The following is an 18,754-nucleotide window of genomic DNA, read 5'->3' as shown; positions in this document are numbered from 1 at the left end:
AGCCGCCCCTCTCTTCTCCCTCTTCCTTCCTCTCAAACCACAAGTGCTCTCCCTCACCCCTTCATATCTCCTCTCCTTATTGGTGTTCTTTCAACGCCGGCAAGAATGCATGGCAGATCCCGAGATTGACCGCGGATTGGTGTTCGACATCTACGGCGACATCCACATCCCCCGTTCACCGTTCTTCGACGTCGGATTTGGCTCCGGCAACACTGTGGAAGACTATCTGAATCGCATCCTTCCTACTCTCGTGGACGTCGTAGACGATCAATTCCAAGACTACGATTGGATCATCGTCGGCCAGCCACCACCCTCATCACCACCGGCTACCGCTCCACCAACGAAGGTCTTCAACGCCGTCTTCCTAGTGGTAATAGCTTTCTTCATATGGTTCATCTTTCTCCGCTAAAGCCTACAAGTAGTTGAGTGTGAAGGCCTTTGAGGTGAACCTCTCGTTGTTAAACGTTGGATTATGTTATGTGTACTTAGCATTTACTCTTGCCTTGAACTTTGAGGGAATTGTTTGGTTAATTTCCATTGCACTTCTTTGGCCTAAGCAAGTTGATTACTTCATATTCATAATCTTCTTTTATGTGCTAGTGGTAAATTTTCATGAGCAAAGCTTTATTCAATTGTCTTTCTAATTTCTAAAGGTAACTCCTAGTAGTTTCACATCACAAATAGACCCCTAAAACACAATAAAATATCACTTATCAACTTTTATTGAATAACAATAGAAACCTAAAATAGACTTGACATGGAAGAGCACCTTCCCAATGAGGATGATTTTTTGCGAGTTTTTCTCAACAACAATTTCAACTTGAATAAAGTCTTTTGCATTAGGCCTGCTAGTGTAGCTGACAACGTTCACCTGTAGGATGAGTAAGGATACAAATGAGAAACATTCTTTTAAAATAACCAAAGTGACAGGAGCATTTTGAAAAGCAACATGTTCAAGAAGACTGGAAAGCAGCTCTGTAGATTTACCTGGCATGCATAGGGCACTTCGTTTCTATATTGCATAAAGATCTTTTCCCTTACAATTTCTGCAATAAAGAATCTTTCAGGGTGTTCGCTGGCTATGTCCTATAATTGAGAAAAACAAACAACATAAAAGCTCTAGAAATATAGTAAAATTAGATACGGAGTTCTTATAAAGGAGCAGGTAGAAGTAGTGGTGCAGGGGGTTTATCTAGGAGGAGCTTCTGTATCTCTAAGTCCCATCTATCATATTATTTCCATCCGCGCATCTCATTATTGCTTCAAGAGCCATCTTCACAAATCATTCAGCATAAAATGAAGAAATGTATCATTCTTTCAGTTTAGCCCCTCATAAGAAGTAAGATGTTAGTTATTAGTTGGTTCACCCTAACAATTACTATATAAAAATAATGTCCCATCTGTCCATCAAATGACTAGCCCTCACCTAGACTGTTCTTCTCATTATATAAGAAGTAATAGGTATAATGCAATGCAATATTTGAGTGATTTCAGCAATCAAATCTAAGCCTAATAAGGAATCTATGATGGAATTCCTAAAAGAAAAATATATAATTAATTACACATTTTATAGTCATAATTAACAGAGTTAATTTTGGCATATATAGTTGATATCTCCACTCAAATTCATGTTAATTTTTTTAAGCATCAATTTGTCAGCAAGAGATTGATGTTATTGTCATGTCATGGCCTTCACTAATATATCAGCAAGCTAAAAGTTTGTAAGATGAGTGGAAGAGAACTAAAATGAGTGTCAAAAGCTTCCGAACATGAATGAAAGTCAACTGCAATATGTTTTTTTGTGCTCATGATAGAGAAGTTAGCAGCAATTTAAATGGCACTGATATTGTCAGAATGAAGAGTAGGATTATTCTAAGAATAACTAAATTCAAATAGAAGACCATAAAACTAGATATCTCAGAACAGTTGGCAAACCTAGTGCAGCATTAAGACTCCATAAATAATTTAGACCACAAATTCAATTTTAACTTTTCCATAAAATCAAAAAGCCACGCAGATTTTTTTTTTTGTGTGTGTGTGTGTAAGAGCCACTTAGAAATACACACCATCTCGTAACTGACTATGCACTCAGCCTAACCAACATCACTATATGTCATAAGATGAAAAGAATTGTGTAAAGAACAAGCCACATTTTGATATCACATTAGGGTATAGAATTATTCAACGAACAGCAGCTAAAAGTAAATGGTGGAGTTTGAACAAAATGACTAACTTGCTAAACTGCGAAGGAAATATTAAGTCAAGTAATTGTCAAATAATTCAACTTGCCCACAAACCGTGGAAATACAATAAAATTAGGGGCCTGATCACCTTTCTCATTACAATAAATTGTGCTCACCTATAATGCAGTATCCGTACGGTATGTATTTTGAAGGCCATCCGAAAAAAATCAAATATTGTACAGATATTAGCCCATAAAAATGCTAAAGAGATTAATATGAATTTCCAAACCTAAGTAAGAGCACCAAAATTTACCAAATGAAATGCAGTCTGAAGATATTGCTAGAAATGACTTATAAGTGACAAATCTATCGAAATAATAATAATTTCATCAACATAAATCAATGTTTTAAAAGATGAAATCGGGAATCGAGGTATTTTATCTAATCAAAGTGAGGAGAACAACAATACACAACAAATTCAAAATAAATAATTTGAACATAAATACACAACAACAATCAAGAGTGCCCAAATGTAATATTTTTATCATCCTCAGATTGTCTCATTATCATTTTCAAAATATTTTTCAATTATAATATTTTTTCTTACTCTCTATATCAATTAACATTGCATTAAATATAGTCTCATCTAAAAACAATAAATTAATAACACAAGAAAGTAATATATTATGATTTTACCTTTTATTCTATTTTTTTAAGCCTGAATTAACATTGCATTAAATTAACATTGCTTCTTTTAAATGACTATGAAGTAGAAGTTGCTCCCAATTCAATAGCTTTTTTAATGTTAGTAGTGATATCTTCATTCTACTCATTATTAATGGTCATTCCATCATCTTTAACTTTAAATCTTTCGCTATTTGTTTGATATATTGATTTATCATCAAATAGTATATCATCAACAACCAAAAGATCCATTTAATCGTCACAAATTCATTGCCTCTATAATTTAATGTGTCTATCTTTCATTTTTTATTACCTATTGCATAAACCAACTTGTTCATTCAACCTATAGCCATTAATGCCTTCTCTTTGTATGAACGTGATTGATAGTGCTCTAATTTTCCTCACATAAAAAACCTGAACAAGTAAAGCTAAAAACATGTGCTGAAAATATCTTACATAAAGACAGGCACATCATCTTCAAATTGTGCTCATCAATGCTCTATAATAAAATAAAAAAGAAATTATTGATATATATTAAAGTAGAAAGTTTAAACATAATATTTTAAATTTAAAATTACAGATGAATGTAAATTTACCAAGAGAGCATATCTTGTAGCATGTTTGAGCTACTTTAAATCCAAACATTATATTATTTAAATGAAAATCATAAAGTTCATCATTTGCTTTAAGATAGTCTCAAGGACAAATCTATCCATACATGAATATAAGCCAATCGTAACCTCCTTATTCATATGAAGCTCCTTATCATAATGAAATTAGACATTCAAATAATATGAAGTAGCATACAAATATTGATGTAATTAACAATCCCATTTTTCATGCATAATTTCAAATATTTATTTATAAACATATTCTTGTCCTTCTAAATCTCTTGCTATTTCATTATTCGCCTCATTCATCACAATATCTAAAAATACTTTATTTTTATGTTCATTTGCAAAAGATAGAAGACGAATTGCTTGGAGTTAATATTCTCATCTTCATACACATTCACTACAAATATATCAATTAGCCCCGGGTTCCTCCAGTGGAAGAAAGCAAATGACTTCAACTACTACAACCATCTAGTTGGAAACTAAAATAAGAACTATTATCAATCATCTCTTCCATATTTTTTTAAGTCATTTCTTTGGCAATGGCATACTTCTTTAAAAATTCAACACATTTATTTTTAACTTTATCTAGTACTTCTTATATGCTCCAACAATTATATGTGTGCAAGCGAATTAATATTTAAGTCTCGAATGAACTTTAAGGTGCACCTCGAGGCATGCACCTAAAACAATTTTTTAAATTGTCATAAACCAAGAGGAGGAATTCTTCTAAATGTTTTCTAAAGGAATAATGTTGAGTCATATTGGCTTTATTAAAAGACTGGCATATGGTCAACCAAAATTTAACTAATCAAGCATAATGTGCCCGTTTCAATAAAATAAAGAGCTATTTAGTTTGCATACATCCAAAAGATATGAAGCAAACCGGTAAAGTGGAAAAACCATGTTAATCCCCTGCTTAAGATCATCTTGAAGAATGATATTCAAGATCAATTTAGACAAGTGGTCATCCTTGTGAAACTACAAAAGAGATAATTATTCATACTATAGTCATTTTAGCCACAATAGCAAAAGCATATGCATAATCAACCCCATATTCTTGATTGTTATCAAGGACAACTAAGTATATCTTATAGCAATTCAGAGTGCCATCAAAGTAAAAAGCCTGATCGAGTAAACCCATTAACAACCAAAAGCTTTAACATTAGGAGGAAAACAATCCTCAAGAGCTTTAATTGTTCAGTCATAGCCTCCTTCTAGCAATCATGTTTACTAACCTCTGAGCAAAAAAAGGAATGGGAATCAAAGCCAATGTAGTGTAAAAGCCAATCCAACTTAAAGGAAGAGATATTCTAGAAGATCGTCTAAAAACAATGATCGAATTCTAGCTACCAAGCTCTAGTGGTAGATCATTTTGCATGGTCTTAGATGACGGGTTTGGGTCAAAAAGTAGTAACGTCGTGCTGGACATCTTTTTCACATATAAATTCAGGTTTGAACCGCTCAGCAATAGAATTTATTGATCAAAATTAGGAATTACATATATCTCTAGCAGATGCTAAACATGAGTAGGAAATAATCATTCAACTTTGGGTCCACTTGTCAGTATTTTATCTCTCACCTAATCATGCATAATACAACTATAATGCTGAAATCAAATATCACAGTTATTAACAATTAATTTTCCTACTAAGATTAGTAAAAAGCTTAAAATATACAAGGAAATCTTTCCCAGAAGAATTAATTTCCCCAATAGCATTAATTGGTAAATTAACTGCAATAAGAAAATTTAAATAGAGGATCATGATATGGTTGACTATTATGAAGAATATGCAAGGAACCAGCATATGATTCGATGCACTAGAATCCACAAGCCAAAATGGAGGTAGAGCGTCTATAGCTTGTAGCCCTACGTCTGTAACTTGTAGCCGTAAGGCTGATAGGGCTTTAATTATCATTTGTTGAAGCACTTCAAGAAGAAGAGCATAATTATCCATAGTGATGGGGACATCAGATCATCATGGAAAGTTTACCAGCGACATGGCCGCTGATCTACGGCCACGACCGATTCATTATATTTTTGAGTCGATGTATTTTATTTTCATGCATTTTATTATTTGCTTATGTGTGTTTATTTATTTTCCCTTTGTACCCTTTTGTATGGGAGTGGTCATGTGTAAGCCTAAGGGCATTTGTGTCATGTCAATTAGAGTCTTTTGTATGAGGCTATTTAAAGCCCCTTTGTTTTATTTTCAAGGCAATGGATGATTATGATGAAATTTGTTTCCTGCATTTTGCTTGAGAGCCTGTGAGAGTTCTTGGAGAGAACTTTGGAGAGATCCCTAGGAGAGAGAGACCGGATCACCCACCAACCTTGGAGACGGCCAGGTTCGTGGTATTCTTTATCTTCTCATTTTCCCTTTGGCGACCTCGTACCCCACTCCACCTGCCGCCGGATTCTCTTCTCTAACCGAACCATCAAATCCCCCCACAAACCTACTGCTACCTCTCCACACCCAAACCTTCCATGCCGCCGGTTCCAAAGCACTAGCCGCCGGCCTCCCCTCCGCCTTGCCACTTTTATTGTATTTCCTAATTTAGGATTGGATATATTTGGGGCTTTGAAATTCAAATGCACTTGAATTGAAATTCAAATTCTTTCCTAAAATATCAAATCTATTTTTGGAAAGTCATCAATCTTGCCCAAATCAAATTTAAATTAAAAAAGGGTTAATTCTTTTCCCTTTAATTAGAATTCCCTTGATTTGGAAAGCTTTGAATCTACTGCCATAACTCATCTTCCCCTTTGGATGCCAACGGCTCCTCCCCCATCTGATTAAGCCTGATTGTCTCTTTTCCTAAATCAAAGGAAATTTCTTAGGATTTCAAATTCCCCTCATCTGGTTGGACTAATTTATTGCCTAAGCGTTAATTTTCCCTTTGGTAATAAAGTAGATTTCCTAATTTCTCTTCCCTGGTTTGCCGCCCAACTTCTGTTCTCCCTCAGCTATCCGTAACTCCCCTCCTCCTTCCACTTTTCCTCCACATCCCATCCCATATTGTCCACAGCCATACGTGCAACCCTTCCCATCCATCCTCTCTACATTAAGAGCTATTTTCTTCTCAGATTCGAGAAGAAGACCTGATAGATTTCAGGATTCTTGAAAACCATATCCAGGAATTCTTTGGAGGCCAAGTGGAAGTCATCATTGCTACTACTCGAGAATTATATTAACTGTTATTGACTCTCTACTTCCAAGCAACCATGAATGACGAGATCTATTGACGAGCACTTTGAGGGCATAGAGTGGAAGATCTCCACATCTCCTTAAGCAAAGGTTTTCTCCTTTCCACTTGTACCCAATTTCTTTTAACTCTAAATTCTCAATTGGTTGGTTGTAATCACGAAAGCTCTTTCACTTGCTCTTGCCAAACTTAGTCATTTGTAGGAATTGAGTGTAATCTTCTATGCATCCTATGTCTCATTGTTAGATTAGGGATTAACTTGAAACTACTATGTTGCATTGCTTTATTTTTCTTGACTATCTTGAATGTTCAAAACTTAGCGCATGTGATCTAGCCTATACAAGATTAACTCCCTCTTTGTTTGACTCGCCGTGGATAATTGCTAGTAATTTTAATCCAAACTTATTCTAATCAACGAGTTGTGCAAAGCCTAAGTGAAACTCATAACATTGCATCTAAGTAATCCTGCATCACATAGCTAGTAAACCAACAACATGACTAACAACAACAATTTATTTAATTATTTTGAGGATGTTTAGGTGCATTCCGTAATAATGTGCACAGGCTTTTAACAATAATAACAATACTTTGCACAATTGGTAGCAAAATATACATAGTCCGTGCAACTTAAGCATTGTACCTAGTACATCTCGTTGCTTTTATCCTGGACTGCATAAGTAACAACATTCTAATGCATTTTATGCCATTGAAGAAAGATGGTTTACTTCAAAAGAAGTTACTCTTTGGGAAGTAATTCTCTAAAACACACATCCAAAGAATGAGAAGGATCATAATTCGTCAAATTGGAACAAGTCACCTCAAATTCACGATAAAGTTCTATCAAAAATTGATCCTTCATGTTTTGTTCGAGAACCACTTGAATAATCGAATGGGATTCAAAAGATCCTTTAGCATAGATCATGTCAACAAATACAATCCATAAATTTTGAAATCCAAGAAAATAATCTTGGATGAAGAGATCTCCTTGTGTATAACTAATAATCTCATGTTATAATTGAAAATGTCCGGTTGACCCTCATTATTAACTTTTCATAAGAAAAGAGAGTAAAATAGCCCCTTGACTATCATATATGGCTAATTTAGTCCCACAACATCAAATTTCTCCGATTTTGCTCCTCGACTATACAAAATTAATCTCAAATGATTCTCATATATAAATTGATAAAATTAGAGATAGGAATTAATCGCAATTTAGCTCTCGACTATACAAAATTAATCATAATTTAGCCTTGCAAGATTTCTAGAATCAATTTCATATAATCAAGAAACTAAATTGGAAAGTTTTGATAATTTGTGACTAGATTGGACACATAAATGGTCGGGAGACTATTTTTGGATATTTTCCCTTTTTGTAAATACTCCCACGTATCTTTAGATGTCTTATATGGCCCTGGTTTAAGTGTAATCTCCTCAACAGATCCTGGGATCAATGTCATAATTCCTGCAACATTGATTTGCCATTGAGCCAATTTTGAAAATTCAAAAAGAGAAAGATGCAACGGCGGATATAAGTGGGGTCCCGCGGGGGCACGTGCCCCCTACGCGAAAAAAAAAAATCCCATTTTGGCTGTTCGTTTCAGTGCTTACCCTAAATTTTCCGGCTTAAAGCTCTCGCTTCTCGCGAGTCGCGGCGCACAGGCACTAGTATTCGTCGTGTCGGTGTCGCCCTTGTCCCTTGCCTCTGCCAGCTATTCCGTTCGTCGTACATCCCTCATTCGATTGGGATTTGGAGGGTGTGTTCTAGCAAAATTTTGTTGCAGGTTCCACACCACGGGCACATTAATTAACTTTTTTACTTTAATAACATATTTTCCCTAATTACGCCCTCAATATGTCCTCAGCCTCGCTAGGTATCATTTTGTGTGAAGGACCGAAATTTGTACATAGGGTTGGAGGTTGATCCCGTCGTCGGCAAACTTCTTGCTTCAGTTCTCTGATTTGTCATTAGCAAACGGCTTTCAGCTGCAGAATAATCAGCAAAGGTAAGGTTCACGCAATTTTTCTCCTTATGATTTTAAGTATGTAGAGTACCGTAAAAAGATGTCTTGCTTTTTATTAACTATATTTATGGCCAACGGTTGTATTTGATTCAAGTTTAACCTATGGCATTTTTTGTTCTATGCTTGATAAATTTGTCCTTATGTTAGTTTGACTTTACAAATTGCATACCCTTACTTTGCAATTGGTTGGAATCTGAATGGAGTGTTTTTTGTATTCTACAAATTTCATATTTAAGGAAGTCGGAAGCAAGTTTTTTTTCGATTGCGAACAGGTTTTCTCAAATCAATTTCTATTAATTGAAGTGGTTTCCATTGGTTTGCTGAGTATGCTGTTTACATTCACAACTCATTTATTTGCAGGTTTTGTTTTATTTTCGTTCTATTGTTTTTTAATTTATAAGTTTGCTGAGTTAATTTTAAGTTTTGTTTATAAGTTTTGCTGAGTTTGCTGCTTCCTTTTCAAAATTTTTAGTTATTAAATTTAGTACTTCATCTTATATCTAGTACTTTGTTTTTTAAACAAAATTTTTTAAAACGGACAATGCTGGTACCAAGCCCAGATAAAAAAGTTAAGGGGATTTTAAAAAAAAAATTAGGCCCCCTCTATGAAAAATTTCTAACTCCGCCACTGGCAAGATGAATACCACCAATGTGCTTCGGTGCTTCCATAATTATTTTCTCATAATGAACAGTCGAGATTGAATTCACATGTAGAATAGTTTTTTTTTTTGTGAGGTATACACACAGAAAAAATCAACCAATTGATTGGCATGGTTAACATGATACACTTTTACTAAGTCGCCTAACGAGTATAAAGAGATGATAGCCAACAGAAAATAAATTGTGGTTGCATGAAAAATCAGATTAGTGAGTGTTGAGTCAAAAGATTATTGAGCCGAGAGATCTTTAACACTTTTGGAGGAGAGCATGCAGAGAAAAAAATTAAGCGATGTTGTAGGCAAAGAAATCGATACCAAGAGAGATCGATGCCAAGAATGATCGACGTCCATGTAATCTTTTGGACATTCCAGATGTGAGAGCAATTGGCAATATACAACAACAACAACATCAAGCCTTTGTCCCACTACGTGGGGTTGGCTACATAAACCCTTTTTCACCATTGTGTCCTGTTAAAAGTCAAGTTCTTATTTAAATCTAATAAAGAAAGATCATTTCTAATATTTTCTAACCAAGTCTTTTTAAGTCTAACTATACCTTTCTTAACATAAGTCAAATCTAATACCTCGACTTTCCTAACCGGGTCATCGGAAGGCTCCGTTTAATGTGACCAAACCATCTAAGACTATTCTCTCTAATCTTATCTTCCACTGGAGCTACTCCAACCTAATCTTTGTATATGCTCATTTCGTATCATATCTCTAAGGGTAAAGCCTATCATCCACATAAGCATCCTCATCTCTGCAACACTTAACTTAGTATTATACTTCTCTTTTAATGGCCAACATTCGGCACCATAAAGCATTGCAGGTCTCACCACCAACTTATAAAATTTTCCCTTAAGTTTGAGGGGGACTTTTCTATCGCACAACAAGCCCAATGCATTCCACCATTTCAACCATCCAACTTGAATTCTGCTGATAATATCCCCATCTATTTCACCATCACTCTGAACAATAGATCCAATATATCTAAAACGAGAACTCTTATTAATGACTTGATCGCCCAAAGTCACAATCCCCTCACTAGGTCTATTATTACTAAAATTACACTCCATATATTCCGTTTTAGATCTACTCAAGCGAAAACCTTTAGACACTAAGGTTGACCTCCATAATTCAAGTTTATCTTCAACTCCCTCTCTAGTCTTATCAACAAGAAAAATATCATCATCAAAAAGCATACACCAAGGTACATCCTTTTGCAAATGTCTAGTGAGAACATCCATGACTAAAGCAAAAAGATATAGACTTAAGGCTGATCCTTGATATAATCCAAACGAAATAGGAAAATACTTGGTCAAACCACTTGTGTTTGAGCACAAGTACTAGCTCCTGCATACATATCTTTAATGATTTGAATATAAGCATTATTAACTCATTTCATTTCAAGAACTATCCATAGCAATTCTCTTGTAACTTTATCATATGCTTTCTGTAAATCAATAAATATCATATGTAGATCCTCCTTATTCTCTCTATATTTCTCCATCAAACCTCTTAATAAATGTATGGCTTCCATAGTAGACCTACCCGGCATGAATCCAAATTGATTTTGAGAAACATTAGTCTCATGCCGCAACCTACGCTTCATAACTCGCTCCCAAAGTTTTAAAGTATGACACATTAACTTAATTACTCTATAATTCGCACACTCATGTGCATCACCTTTATTCTTAAAAATAAGAATTAACACACTCATTCTCCACTGATCTAGCATCTTTTTAGTCTTCAAAACAATATTAAAAAGTTTAGTAAACCAAGAAGTTCCTTCATCTTCTAAGCATTTCCACATCTCTACTGGAATATCATTAGGTCCAACAACTTTTTCACACTTCATTTTCTTTAAAGCCTCTCTAACTTCGGTTTTACTAATACACTGATAAAAACAAAAATCTTTATTTTCATTTAGAGTGCTAAGGTCACTAAAGTCAATCGTACTTTCATATTTTTTATTAAAAAGTTAAGCAAAATATCTCATCCACCTTTGTTGAATATCTTCTAAGAAAAATACTTTTGATCTTCATTCTTAATACACTTCACTTGAACAAAATCCTTACTACTCATATCTCTTTGTTTGGCTAATTTATACATATATCTTTCTCCCTCATTAGTATCTAATATATTATATAAATCATTAAAAGCTAAGCTCTTTGCATTGAAAAAAATTTTCTTAGATTCCTTACAAGCCTCTTTATAGCTTTCCTAATTATCAAATTTTTTACATCTAAACTAATTTTTATAACAAATCTTTTTATTTTGTATTTTTTCTTGCATACTTGAATTCCACCACCAACTATTTTTACTATTAGGAGATTTTTCCTTCGAAGCTCCAAGCACATCTTTTGTAATAATCTTAATATCACTAGCCATTTTTTCCTACTGCCCACATAACATTAGCATATGCACAAAAAAAATCTTAAGATCTAAAATCTTACTCTCAAAAATACTTTTGTTAATATTCTTTAAATGCCCTTCATCTAATCCTAGAAAATCGTTTTAATTTATTTTTATTTTCTGTCTCTTTATCTTAAAGTTCAAAACTAGTAATCAATATTTGGTGCATAAATTTTCACTCGCAATAACTTTACAATCTTTGCAATTTAAACAATATAATTTTCTTATAAGAAAATAATCAATCTGCATTTTATTATATCCATTTTTATAAGTGGTAAAATGCTCATCTCTTTTCTTAAATAAGGTATTAGTTATTAAAAAATCATAAGCTAAAGAAAAATCTAATATGATCTTACCACCTTCATTTGTCGTTCCAAGCACATTGCCACCAAGAATGCTTTTAAAATCTACCTCTCTACCAACATGTCCATTTAAATATCCTCCTATAAAAACCCTTTTTTCAAGAGGTATCTTTTATATTAATTCTTCTAAGTCATTTCAAAATTTTAATTTTGAATTCATATCCAAACCTACTTGAGGAACATAAGCGCTTATAATATTAACAATCTTAGCATCAACAATAATCTTTAAAGCTATAATTCTATCTTCAATTATGTTAATTTATATAACATCATCCTTATAATATTAACTCTTATCTATAATCACACCTACATCATTTATAATACGACTCCTACCCGAATACTATAGTTTATATCTTAAACTATCAATCTCTTTTCCAACTCATTTAGTTTCTTGAATGCACAGAATATTTATCATCCTAAGAATCATAATATATATTAATTCATTTAATTTCCCTATAAGGGAGCCTATTTTCTAAGTTCTTATCCTATTTTAGTTTCATGGACTAACTTATTTGACCACATTCATCCTTAATATGGGAACCCTTGCCTATTTACCACTGCACTCGACGTCGGTGCAGTGGCCCTTGCAAACTTGTCGCTGTATTCAGGCCATACAGCGCGTCGCTTCCAGGGGACGCACTAGCATTAACACAATTTTTAAAGGATTCATGTCATGATTATTCGACAAGTTTTACGTTGGATGTTGAATACCTAACGCAACCCTCCACTTTTCTCATCCAGAACTTGGAACCTGACAACGGCAGTATAATCAAGCAAAAACTATATTTGCACCTTCAAAGGAGAGCAGCAATCTCTCGAATGAGCTCTCTCAACGACTGTAGACCAAACGAGAAGCTCTTAGCAAGAAAAGACACTATAGAATGATCTGCTTGCGACGAGGCACCTCGTATATTGGAGGATGAGAAAGAATGCTCTCAGATAGACGAGGACTTAAAATTGTGGTCTTTGATGCCATATCAATCAAATTACTTGCCCTCTTCTAGATGGTCATTCTCATTGTATACAAAGTATAAGGTATAATACAATACATTGTTCAAATGATTTCAACAATCAAATCAATCCTAGGAATCTATAATGTATTCCAAAAAGACAAATATATGCATCTATACTAATCAATTACATGTATTTACAGTTATTATTAGCAGAAGGTTAATTATAGCATATACAGTTGATACCATCGAGATCTCACACATACTAATAGTACTCTCTCTAAACAAAGTAGAGTTGAAATCACCTTTGTTCCAAATTAGTGATAAAAAACACTACTCCAATGCTAAAAAAGAAACAAATAACCCAAAAAATGAAAACTATCAGCCTAAACCTTCATATTCTACCTCCACAATCATTGCCGCTCCACTAAATTGGCCTACAGACAAATCACTTTCTCCCACCCACATCACTACTCGTAAAAAAGCATTGTTATCCATTCATAAACTCCATATATAATTGTGATACTGAATAATGTCTTCCTCTCCCGCTACCTGGTTGCCCTTAAAATCCAAAGCCCTGCTTTGCTTGACAAAACACATAACCATGACCTTAAAAAAGGTGAAAAGTAAATATGGAAAACAAGATATTGTTTCCTTTGACTTCAATCACCATCAGGAGTTGCACATTTATTGAAGATAGCAGAGAAGCATAAGGAGGTGGATAGATCACAAACCATCTCATCTTTCATAATTTCTCAATCACAATCCCACGTTGTTTTTCTTCTCAACTGGATTGGATCAGTTCAAATAAACCCAGTCATGCTATCAACTTGCCCAAAGTACAAATTTAAAAAATGGCTCTACCTATACTAAACCAGACTTGAGTTAAGGGCGACAAATAGCCACCACAAAGCTCATTCTAAGATTCTCCTGTGCATATAATAGACAGCAGAGATGTAGAAAAACAAAATTGCATTCAACAATGATATTCCCGTGATATATAAGACAATTATTTTTGCCTGCATGTTTTTTCCAAGAAGATTTTTGGGTTAAGGTTATATAATTCCATAGAAATTTTTCTTGTGCGTTCTTAGTTCTCTTTCTCGCACTTTGTAGTTGCTAGGTGAGGACAATATCATATGTCCTGTTATGATGCTAATTCTACAAAAATTATGTCGCATACAATCATTGCAAAACATGGGTCCCAACATATGCCATATATGAGAGGCTTCTTCCGGTCATGTTGCTGATTAGCAACAAGTTTTGATTGCATCAATAGACATACTAAATTGTATAAGCGTCCAAGGCATGGACAATGGACTCATTGATATGTAGAATGAAAACAATGGTTTAAATTCACCATCAAATAATAGAGGTTGCTGAACATCTATTACTAGTTACAGAACCGTAAAAGAAAATTATAGAAACATTCAATTGTGGAAGTAGAGAGCTTTGCCAATAAATAAAAGAAGAATCAGTGGAGATGAGCATGTGATATCTGATCATACATCAAAACAAGCGTGTCTTTATTGCATCATCATTAGCATTTGTACCTTGGGATAATAAGCCGGTCCCAGGGGCAGTTTCGAAAGGATCCAATCCTTGACATCATCCACTCCATGTCCATATTTTGCACTCACAGGTATGATATCATCAGCAAATGTGAATTTCTCATACCACTGTAGCATATGACAGCTTTAAACCATGAAATCATACACAGCAATAAATGAGAAAATTAAAAACTTCAAAATAATAAAAAAGCTTTCAACCATCACAGTTCATCGTAACACCAAGATTTATAGTCTTAGTGCTTAAAAATCATGAACATTTTGTTGGTGCTACCTCAAGCCTCTTAGCAATCTCCCCAGGTTTAATTAGATCCTTCTTATTCAACACTACGAGAATAGGAACTTTGTCTTTGAGAGCACCAACACCTTCTTCAAAAATCTCATCAATCTAAAAAATACCAATAGGTGAATTATGAGCATTGTGATTTCAAGCTTTATTTACCATCACATTTTTAACAGTAGAATGTATACCTTCTTAGGAACCTTAGAAGCATCAACAACAACAAGCACACAATCTGCATTAATTGCAGCTGTTCGAACATTCTTCATCATCATAGAATCTAACTTGTGCATTTTCTTTTCAATGACACCAGGTGTATCATATAGTATGATCTGCAAACTAACCATAAGTTCAAATACTAGACTGAAAATTGAAGGAAAAAGATATTGAGATTGTTAGAAACTCAATCAAAAAGATCAGGTCAAGAAAGACCAATACCTGATAATCAGTGTCTGAACATATACCAAGTATTCGATGTCTTGTAGTTTGAGGTTTATCCGTAACAATGGAGAGCTTCTGCCCTATCATTTGGTTCGAAAGAGTACTCTTTCCTACATTTGGCTTACCTAAAACAGCTACATATCCTGCATTTATAAATAACGCTACAACTCAATTCCTCATAAAATGTAACTTCCAAGTCTTCCAGTCTTTTTTTTTTTTTTCAAATAAAAATGAACACCTGAATGCAATATGTAATCATAAAATTGCATCAGCAGATTATAGAAACATATATCACTACCACAACAAAACTGAAAGTGAATAAGCAAACACGCTCCTGTTGTGTAAACTTGGAATAATGTGCAGAAGTATAACAAGAAACATATGTACCATTCTACATGAACAATCGAGAACAACAAAAGACGGAGTAACAAAGCCAAATATGATAATTCAATGTCAGCTCGAAATTCTCAGTGCTGGCTTAAATAGTTGCACTTAATGTCCCAACTGAGGTTGAATGAATATGCACGCTCATAAAAAATTCTAGAAATAGATTCCATTTAAACAACAAATAGTTGTAACAACTTCCTTGAAAGTTTTTCACCATAAAATCAAATACCGTAAAAATAAACATCAAAACAATTGCTTCATATATTTCAATCAATTATTGCGAGAAACAGAGTGAACTTGATCAAATCGCACAGTCACCATATCAAACAATCACTTCTTCCTCTAATGCCTCCTTCATTAGAAATGCTTAAGAAAAATGAAAACCTGATTTTCAAGAACTTAACAAAATCATATAAGAATGGAGCTGGAGCGAGAAATAAACGAAGCAAGAACGGTAATTAACCACTGCGATGTGATGGGCTGCTGGAGCCATCAGAATCCAGCGCACCGAGCTCATAATCATCGAGCAATGCAAGGCTCCTATCGGGCTTCCCGGTCAGAGAGAGCAATGAAGAAGACGAATTGAAAGGCAACTGTTCCTCTTCCTCGCCCACTGCCTCTGTCATTTCTTCATCGTCTTCATCTTCAATCGGTCTCCTTGACTTCGAAAGTATAGTCCCGACCTTCCCCTCGAGGGATGAGAGTCTACTTCTGGCTCGGGCAGCGGATGCTTGGAAAGGGTTCCGAGGGGAGAGAGAGCAGAAAGAAGTTTCTCGGAGGAGTAAGCGAGGAGAAGAAAAAGAAAGGGAAACACAAATTCCTCGAACGCTAGCGGAGCAAGAGAAGGTAGCGAGACCGAGCTTCATTCTAGAGCGCGGGAGAGAGAAACAGCAAGGGAAGGGCTTTACATTATCCAGCGAATGATTTTGAAGAAGAAGTTGCCGGAACACAGGTAGCGCAATCCTACACAATTCCAAAAAATGTATATTAAAATTTATTTAAATTATATTTTTACATATAAATGAAACCAAATTATAAGTATTTTACCTATTTTTATTTTTTTTAAATGTATTGATTCATGTTACCAAGAATTTACTTTATATGAGTTTGTTTGAAAATATATATGAATAAATAATATTTTATTCACTCAAGTTTTAAGATGTAATTAATAAAAATTAACAAGACTTCATCCAGACGTAAATCTTGATTCATATTGGAATTAAAAAAAATTTCAAAATTATCTTCAAACTTCAATTTTAGCAATTTTATCATAAAACTAAATGCCCAGATGAGATGAAACTACCAACACCAAAAATAATTTGATCCACCTCCAAATGTGTGCAAATCAAATACTTAAAGCGTAATAGTAAACTTTGAAATATTAATTGCAGGATCAAATGATCTCCAAATCTTATATGTTCATTGTCGAATTGAGTTTACCGATGAGATAAATCCAACAAGCTACAAATACTTTTTAATTCTAACATTATTTAGACACTTAAATAATGGTAGAATAATTTATGATTGAGGTATCAATATTGGTTGTCTGATAGAGTATTCTTGAGATGTCACTCTATTGGACATGACACTCTAATATATATATCTGACTATCTATATGAGAGAGAGCTTAAACCTGTAGCTTAAAATTGAAGAGAACTTAGCGGGTTGAAAAATCTTTGAGCTCCACCTAAGCACCATCATTAAACCACCCATTATCAAGCCACCACCAACTTGGCAACGTTGGACGGGCATAGATCACCGCCATTATACCACCACCAGATCAGTGCTATTTGTACCCCCTATTGTCAACCAATCATCATTTAAACTTTGTCGTTGTCGTTGAACCATCTCGTTTTAACCACTGACATCTAATAGCCGCCATCAAAACACCACCTGATTGTCGCTAACCACCACTTGATCACCATTATTTGGCTACTATTGTCCAACGACAGTTCTCCAACCACCATCGTCTGATTATGGTCATTCAATCACCATGATCTAACAATGGCCATCTAATCACTATCCCCTATGATGATCCTCTATCCATCAACATCAAACCACCATCATCCAACTACGATCTTTTGACCACTGCAACCAACTATGTTCATTCAATCTCTCTCACCTAACTACAATTCTCTAACCTCTGCCACCCTATTACAATCCTCTAATTATCATCGCTCAGTTATATTCCTCTAATCGCCATCATCACCTACACTCCTTAGACCACCATCCCCCGACTATGGTTCTCAAATCATTATCACTCGACTACAATCCTCTAAACCTCATTACCCTGCATATTTATAGCCATAATTAGTATAAAGTTAATGATGTCTTATATTGCATCAACTTATTTCCCAATCATGAAAAATGGCATCATTTGTAAATCAAATACTTAAAGCCTAATAGTAAACTTTGAAATATTAATTGGAGGATCAAATAATCTTCAAATCTTATATGTTCATTGTCGAATTGAGTTTATCGATGAGATAAATCCAACAAGCTACAAATACTTTTTAATTCTAACATTATTTAGACACTTAAATACTGGTATAATAATTTATGATTGAGGTATCAATATTGGTTGTCTAATAGAGTATTCTTGAGATGTTACTCTAAAGGACATATATATATATATATATATATATATATATATATATATACTCTAACTCATTGCATGACTAATAATTGATAAAAATATATTGACAATAATTTTTCTATTTTAATGGCCTACCAAAATGAATTCGATCCATATTTGTTCATGGGTGTCACATGACCTTACTATTAAGTTTAGTTGGCTAGAACAAAAAAAACATAATAGAGAAATAAGTGAGTGTGGAGAGCGAATGGGCAGAAAAAAAATCCATGTACAACAACAACAACAACAAAAATAACAATAAACCTTTATCCCACTACTTGGGGTCAGCTAGGGATGTAAGTGAGCCGAGCCGGCTCGTGAGCCGGCTCGAACTCGACTCGTTAACGA

General features: G+C 34.3%; 1 protein-coding gene across 1 annotated transcript in view; it reads right to left on the bottom strand.

Annotated features, from left to right (window-relative positions):
• LOC110111527 (GTPase ERA-like, chloroplastic) overlaps positions 1-16,570 on the bottom strand; it is a gene marked incomplete at its 5' end in the record, with an annotated part of 28,445 nt that extends 11,875 nt beyond the window's left edge. Inside the window, 7 exon segments of the mRNA XM_020843442.2 lie at positions 770-871; positions 988-1,086; positions 14,649-14,774; positions 14,938-15,051; positions 15,135-15,275; positions 15,382-15,527; positions 16,235-16,570. Coding sequence (XP_020699101.1) covers positions 770-871; positions 988-1,086; positions 14,649-14,774; positions 14,938-15,051; positions 15,135-15,275; positions 15,382-15,527; positions 16,235-16,570 — 1,064 coding nt within the window.
• Positions 16,571-18,754: the final 2,184 nt, after the last annotated feature.

This window comes from Dendrobium catenatum, unplaced genomic scaffold (genome assembly GCF_001605985.2).
Source record: "Dendrobium catenatum unplaced genomic scaffold, ASM160598v2 fragScaff_scaffold_1473, whole genome shotgun sequence".
Classification (NCBI taxonomy): Eukaryota; Viridiplantae; Streptophyta; class Magnoliopsida; order Asparagales; family Orchidaceae; genus Dendrobium; species Dendrobium catenatum.
The sequence above is the reverse complement of the archived record's forward strand: the minus strand, read 5'-3'. Positions and strand labels throughout refer to the sequence as shown.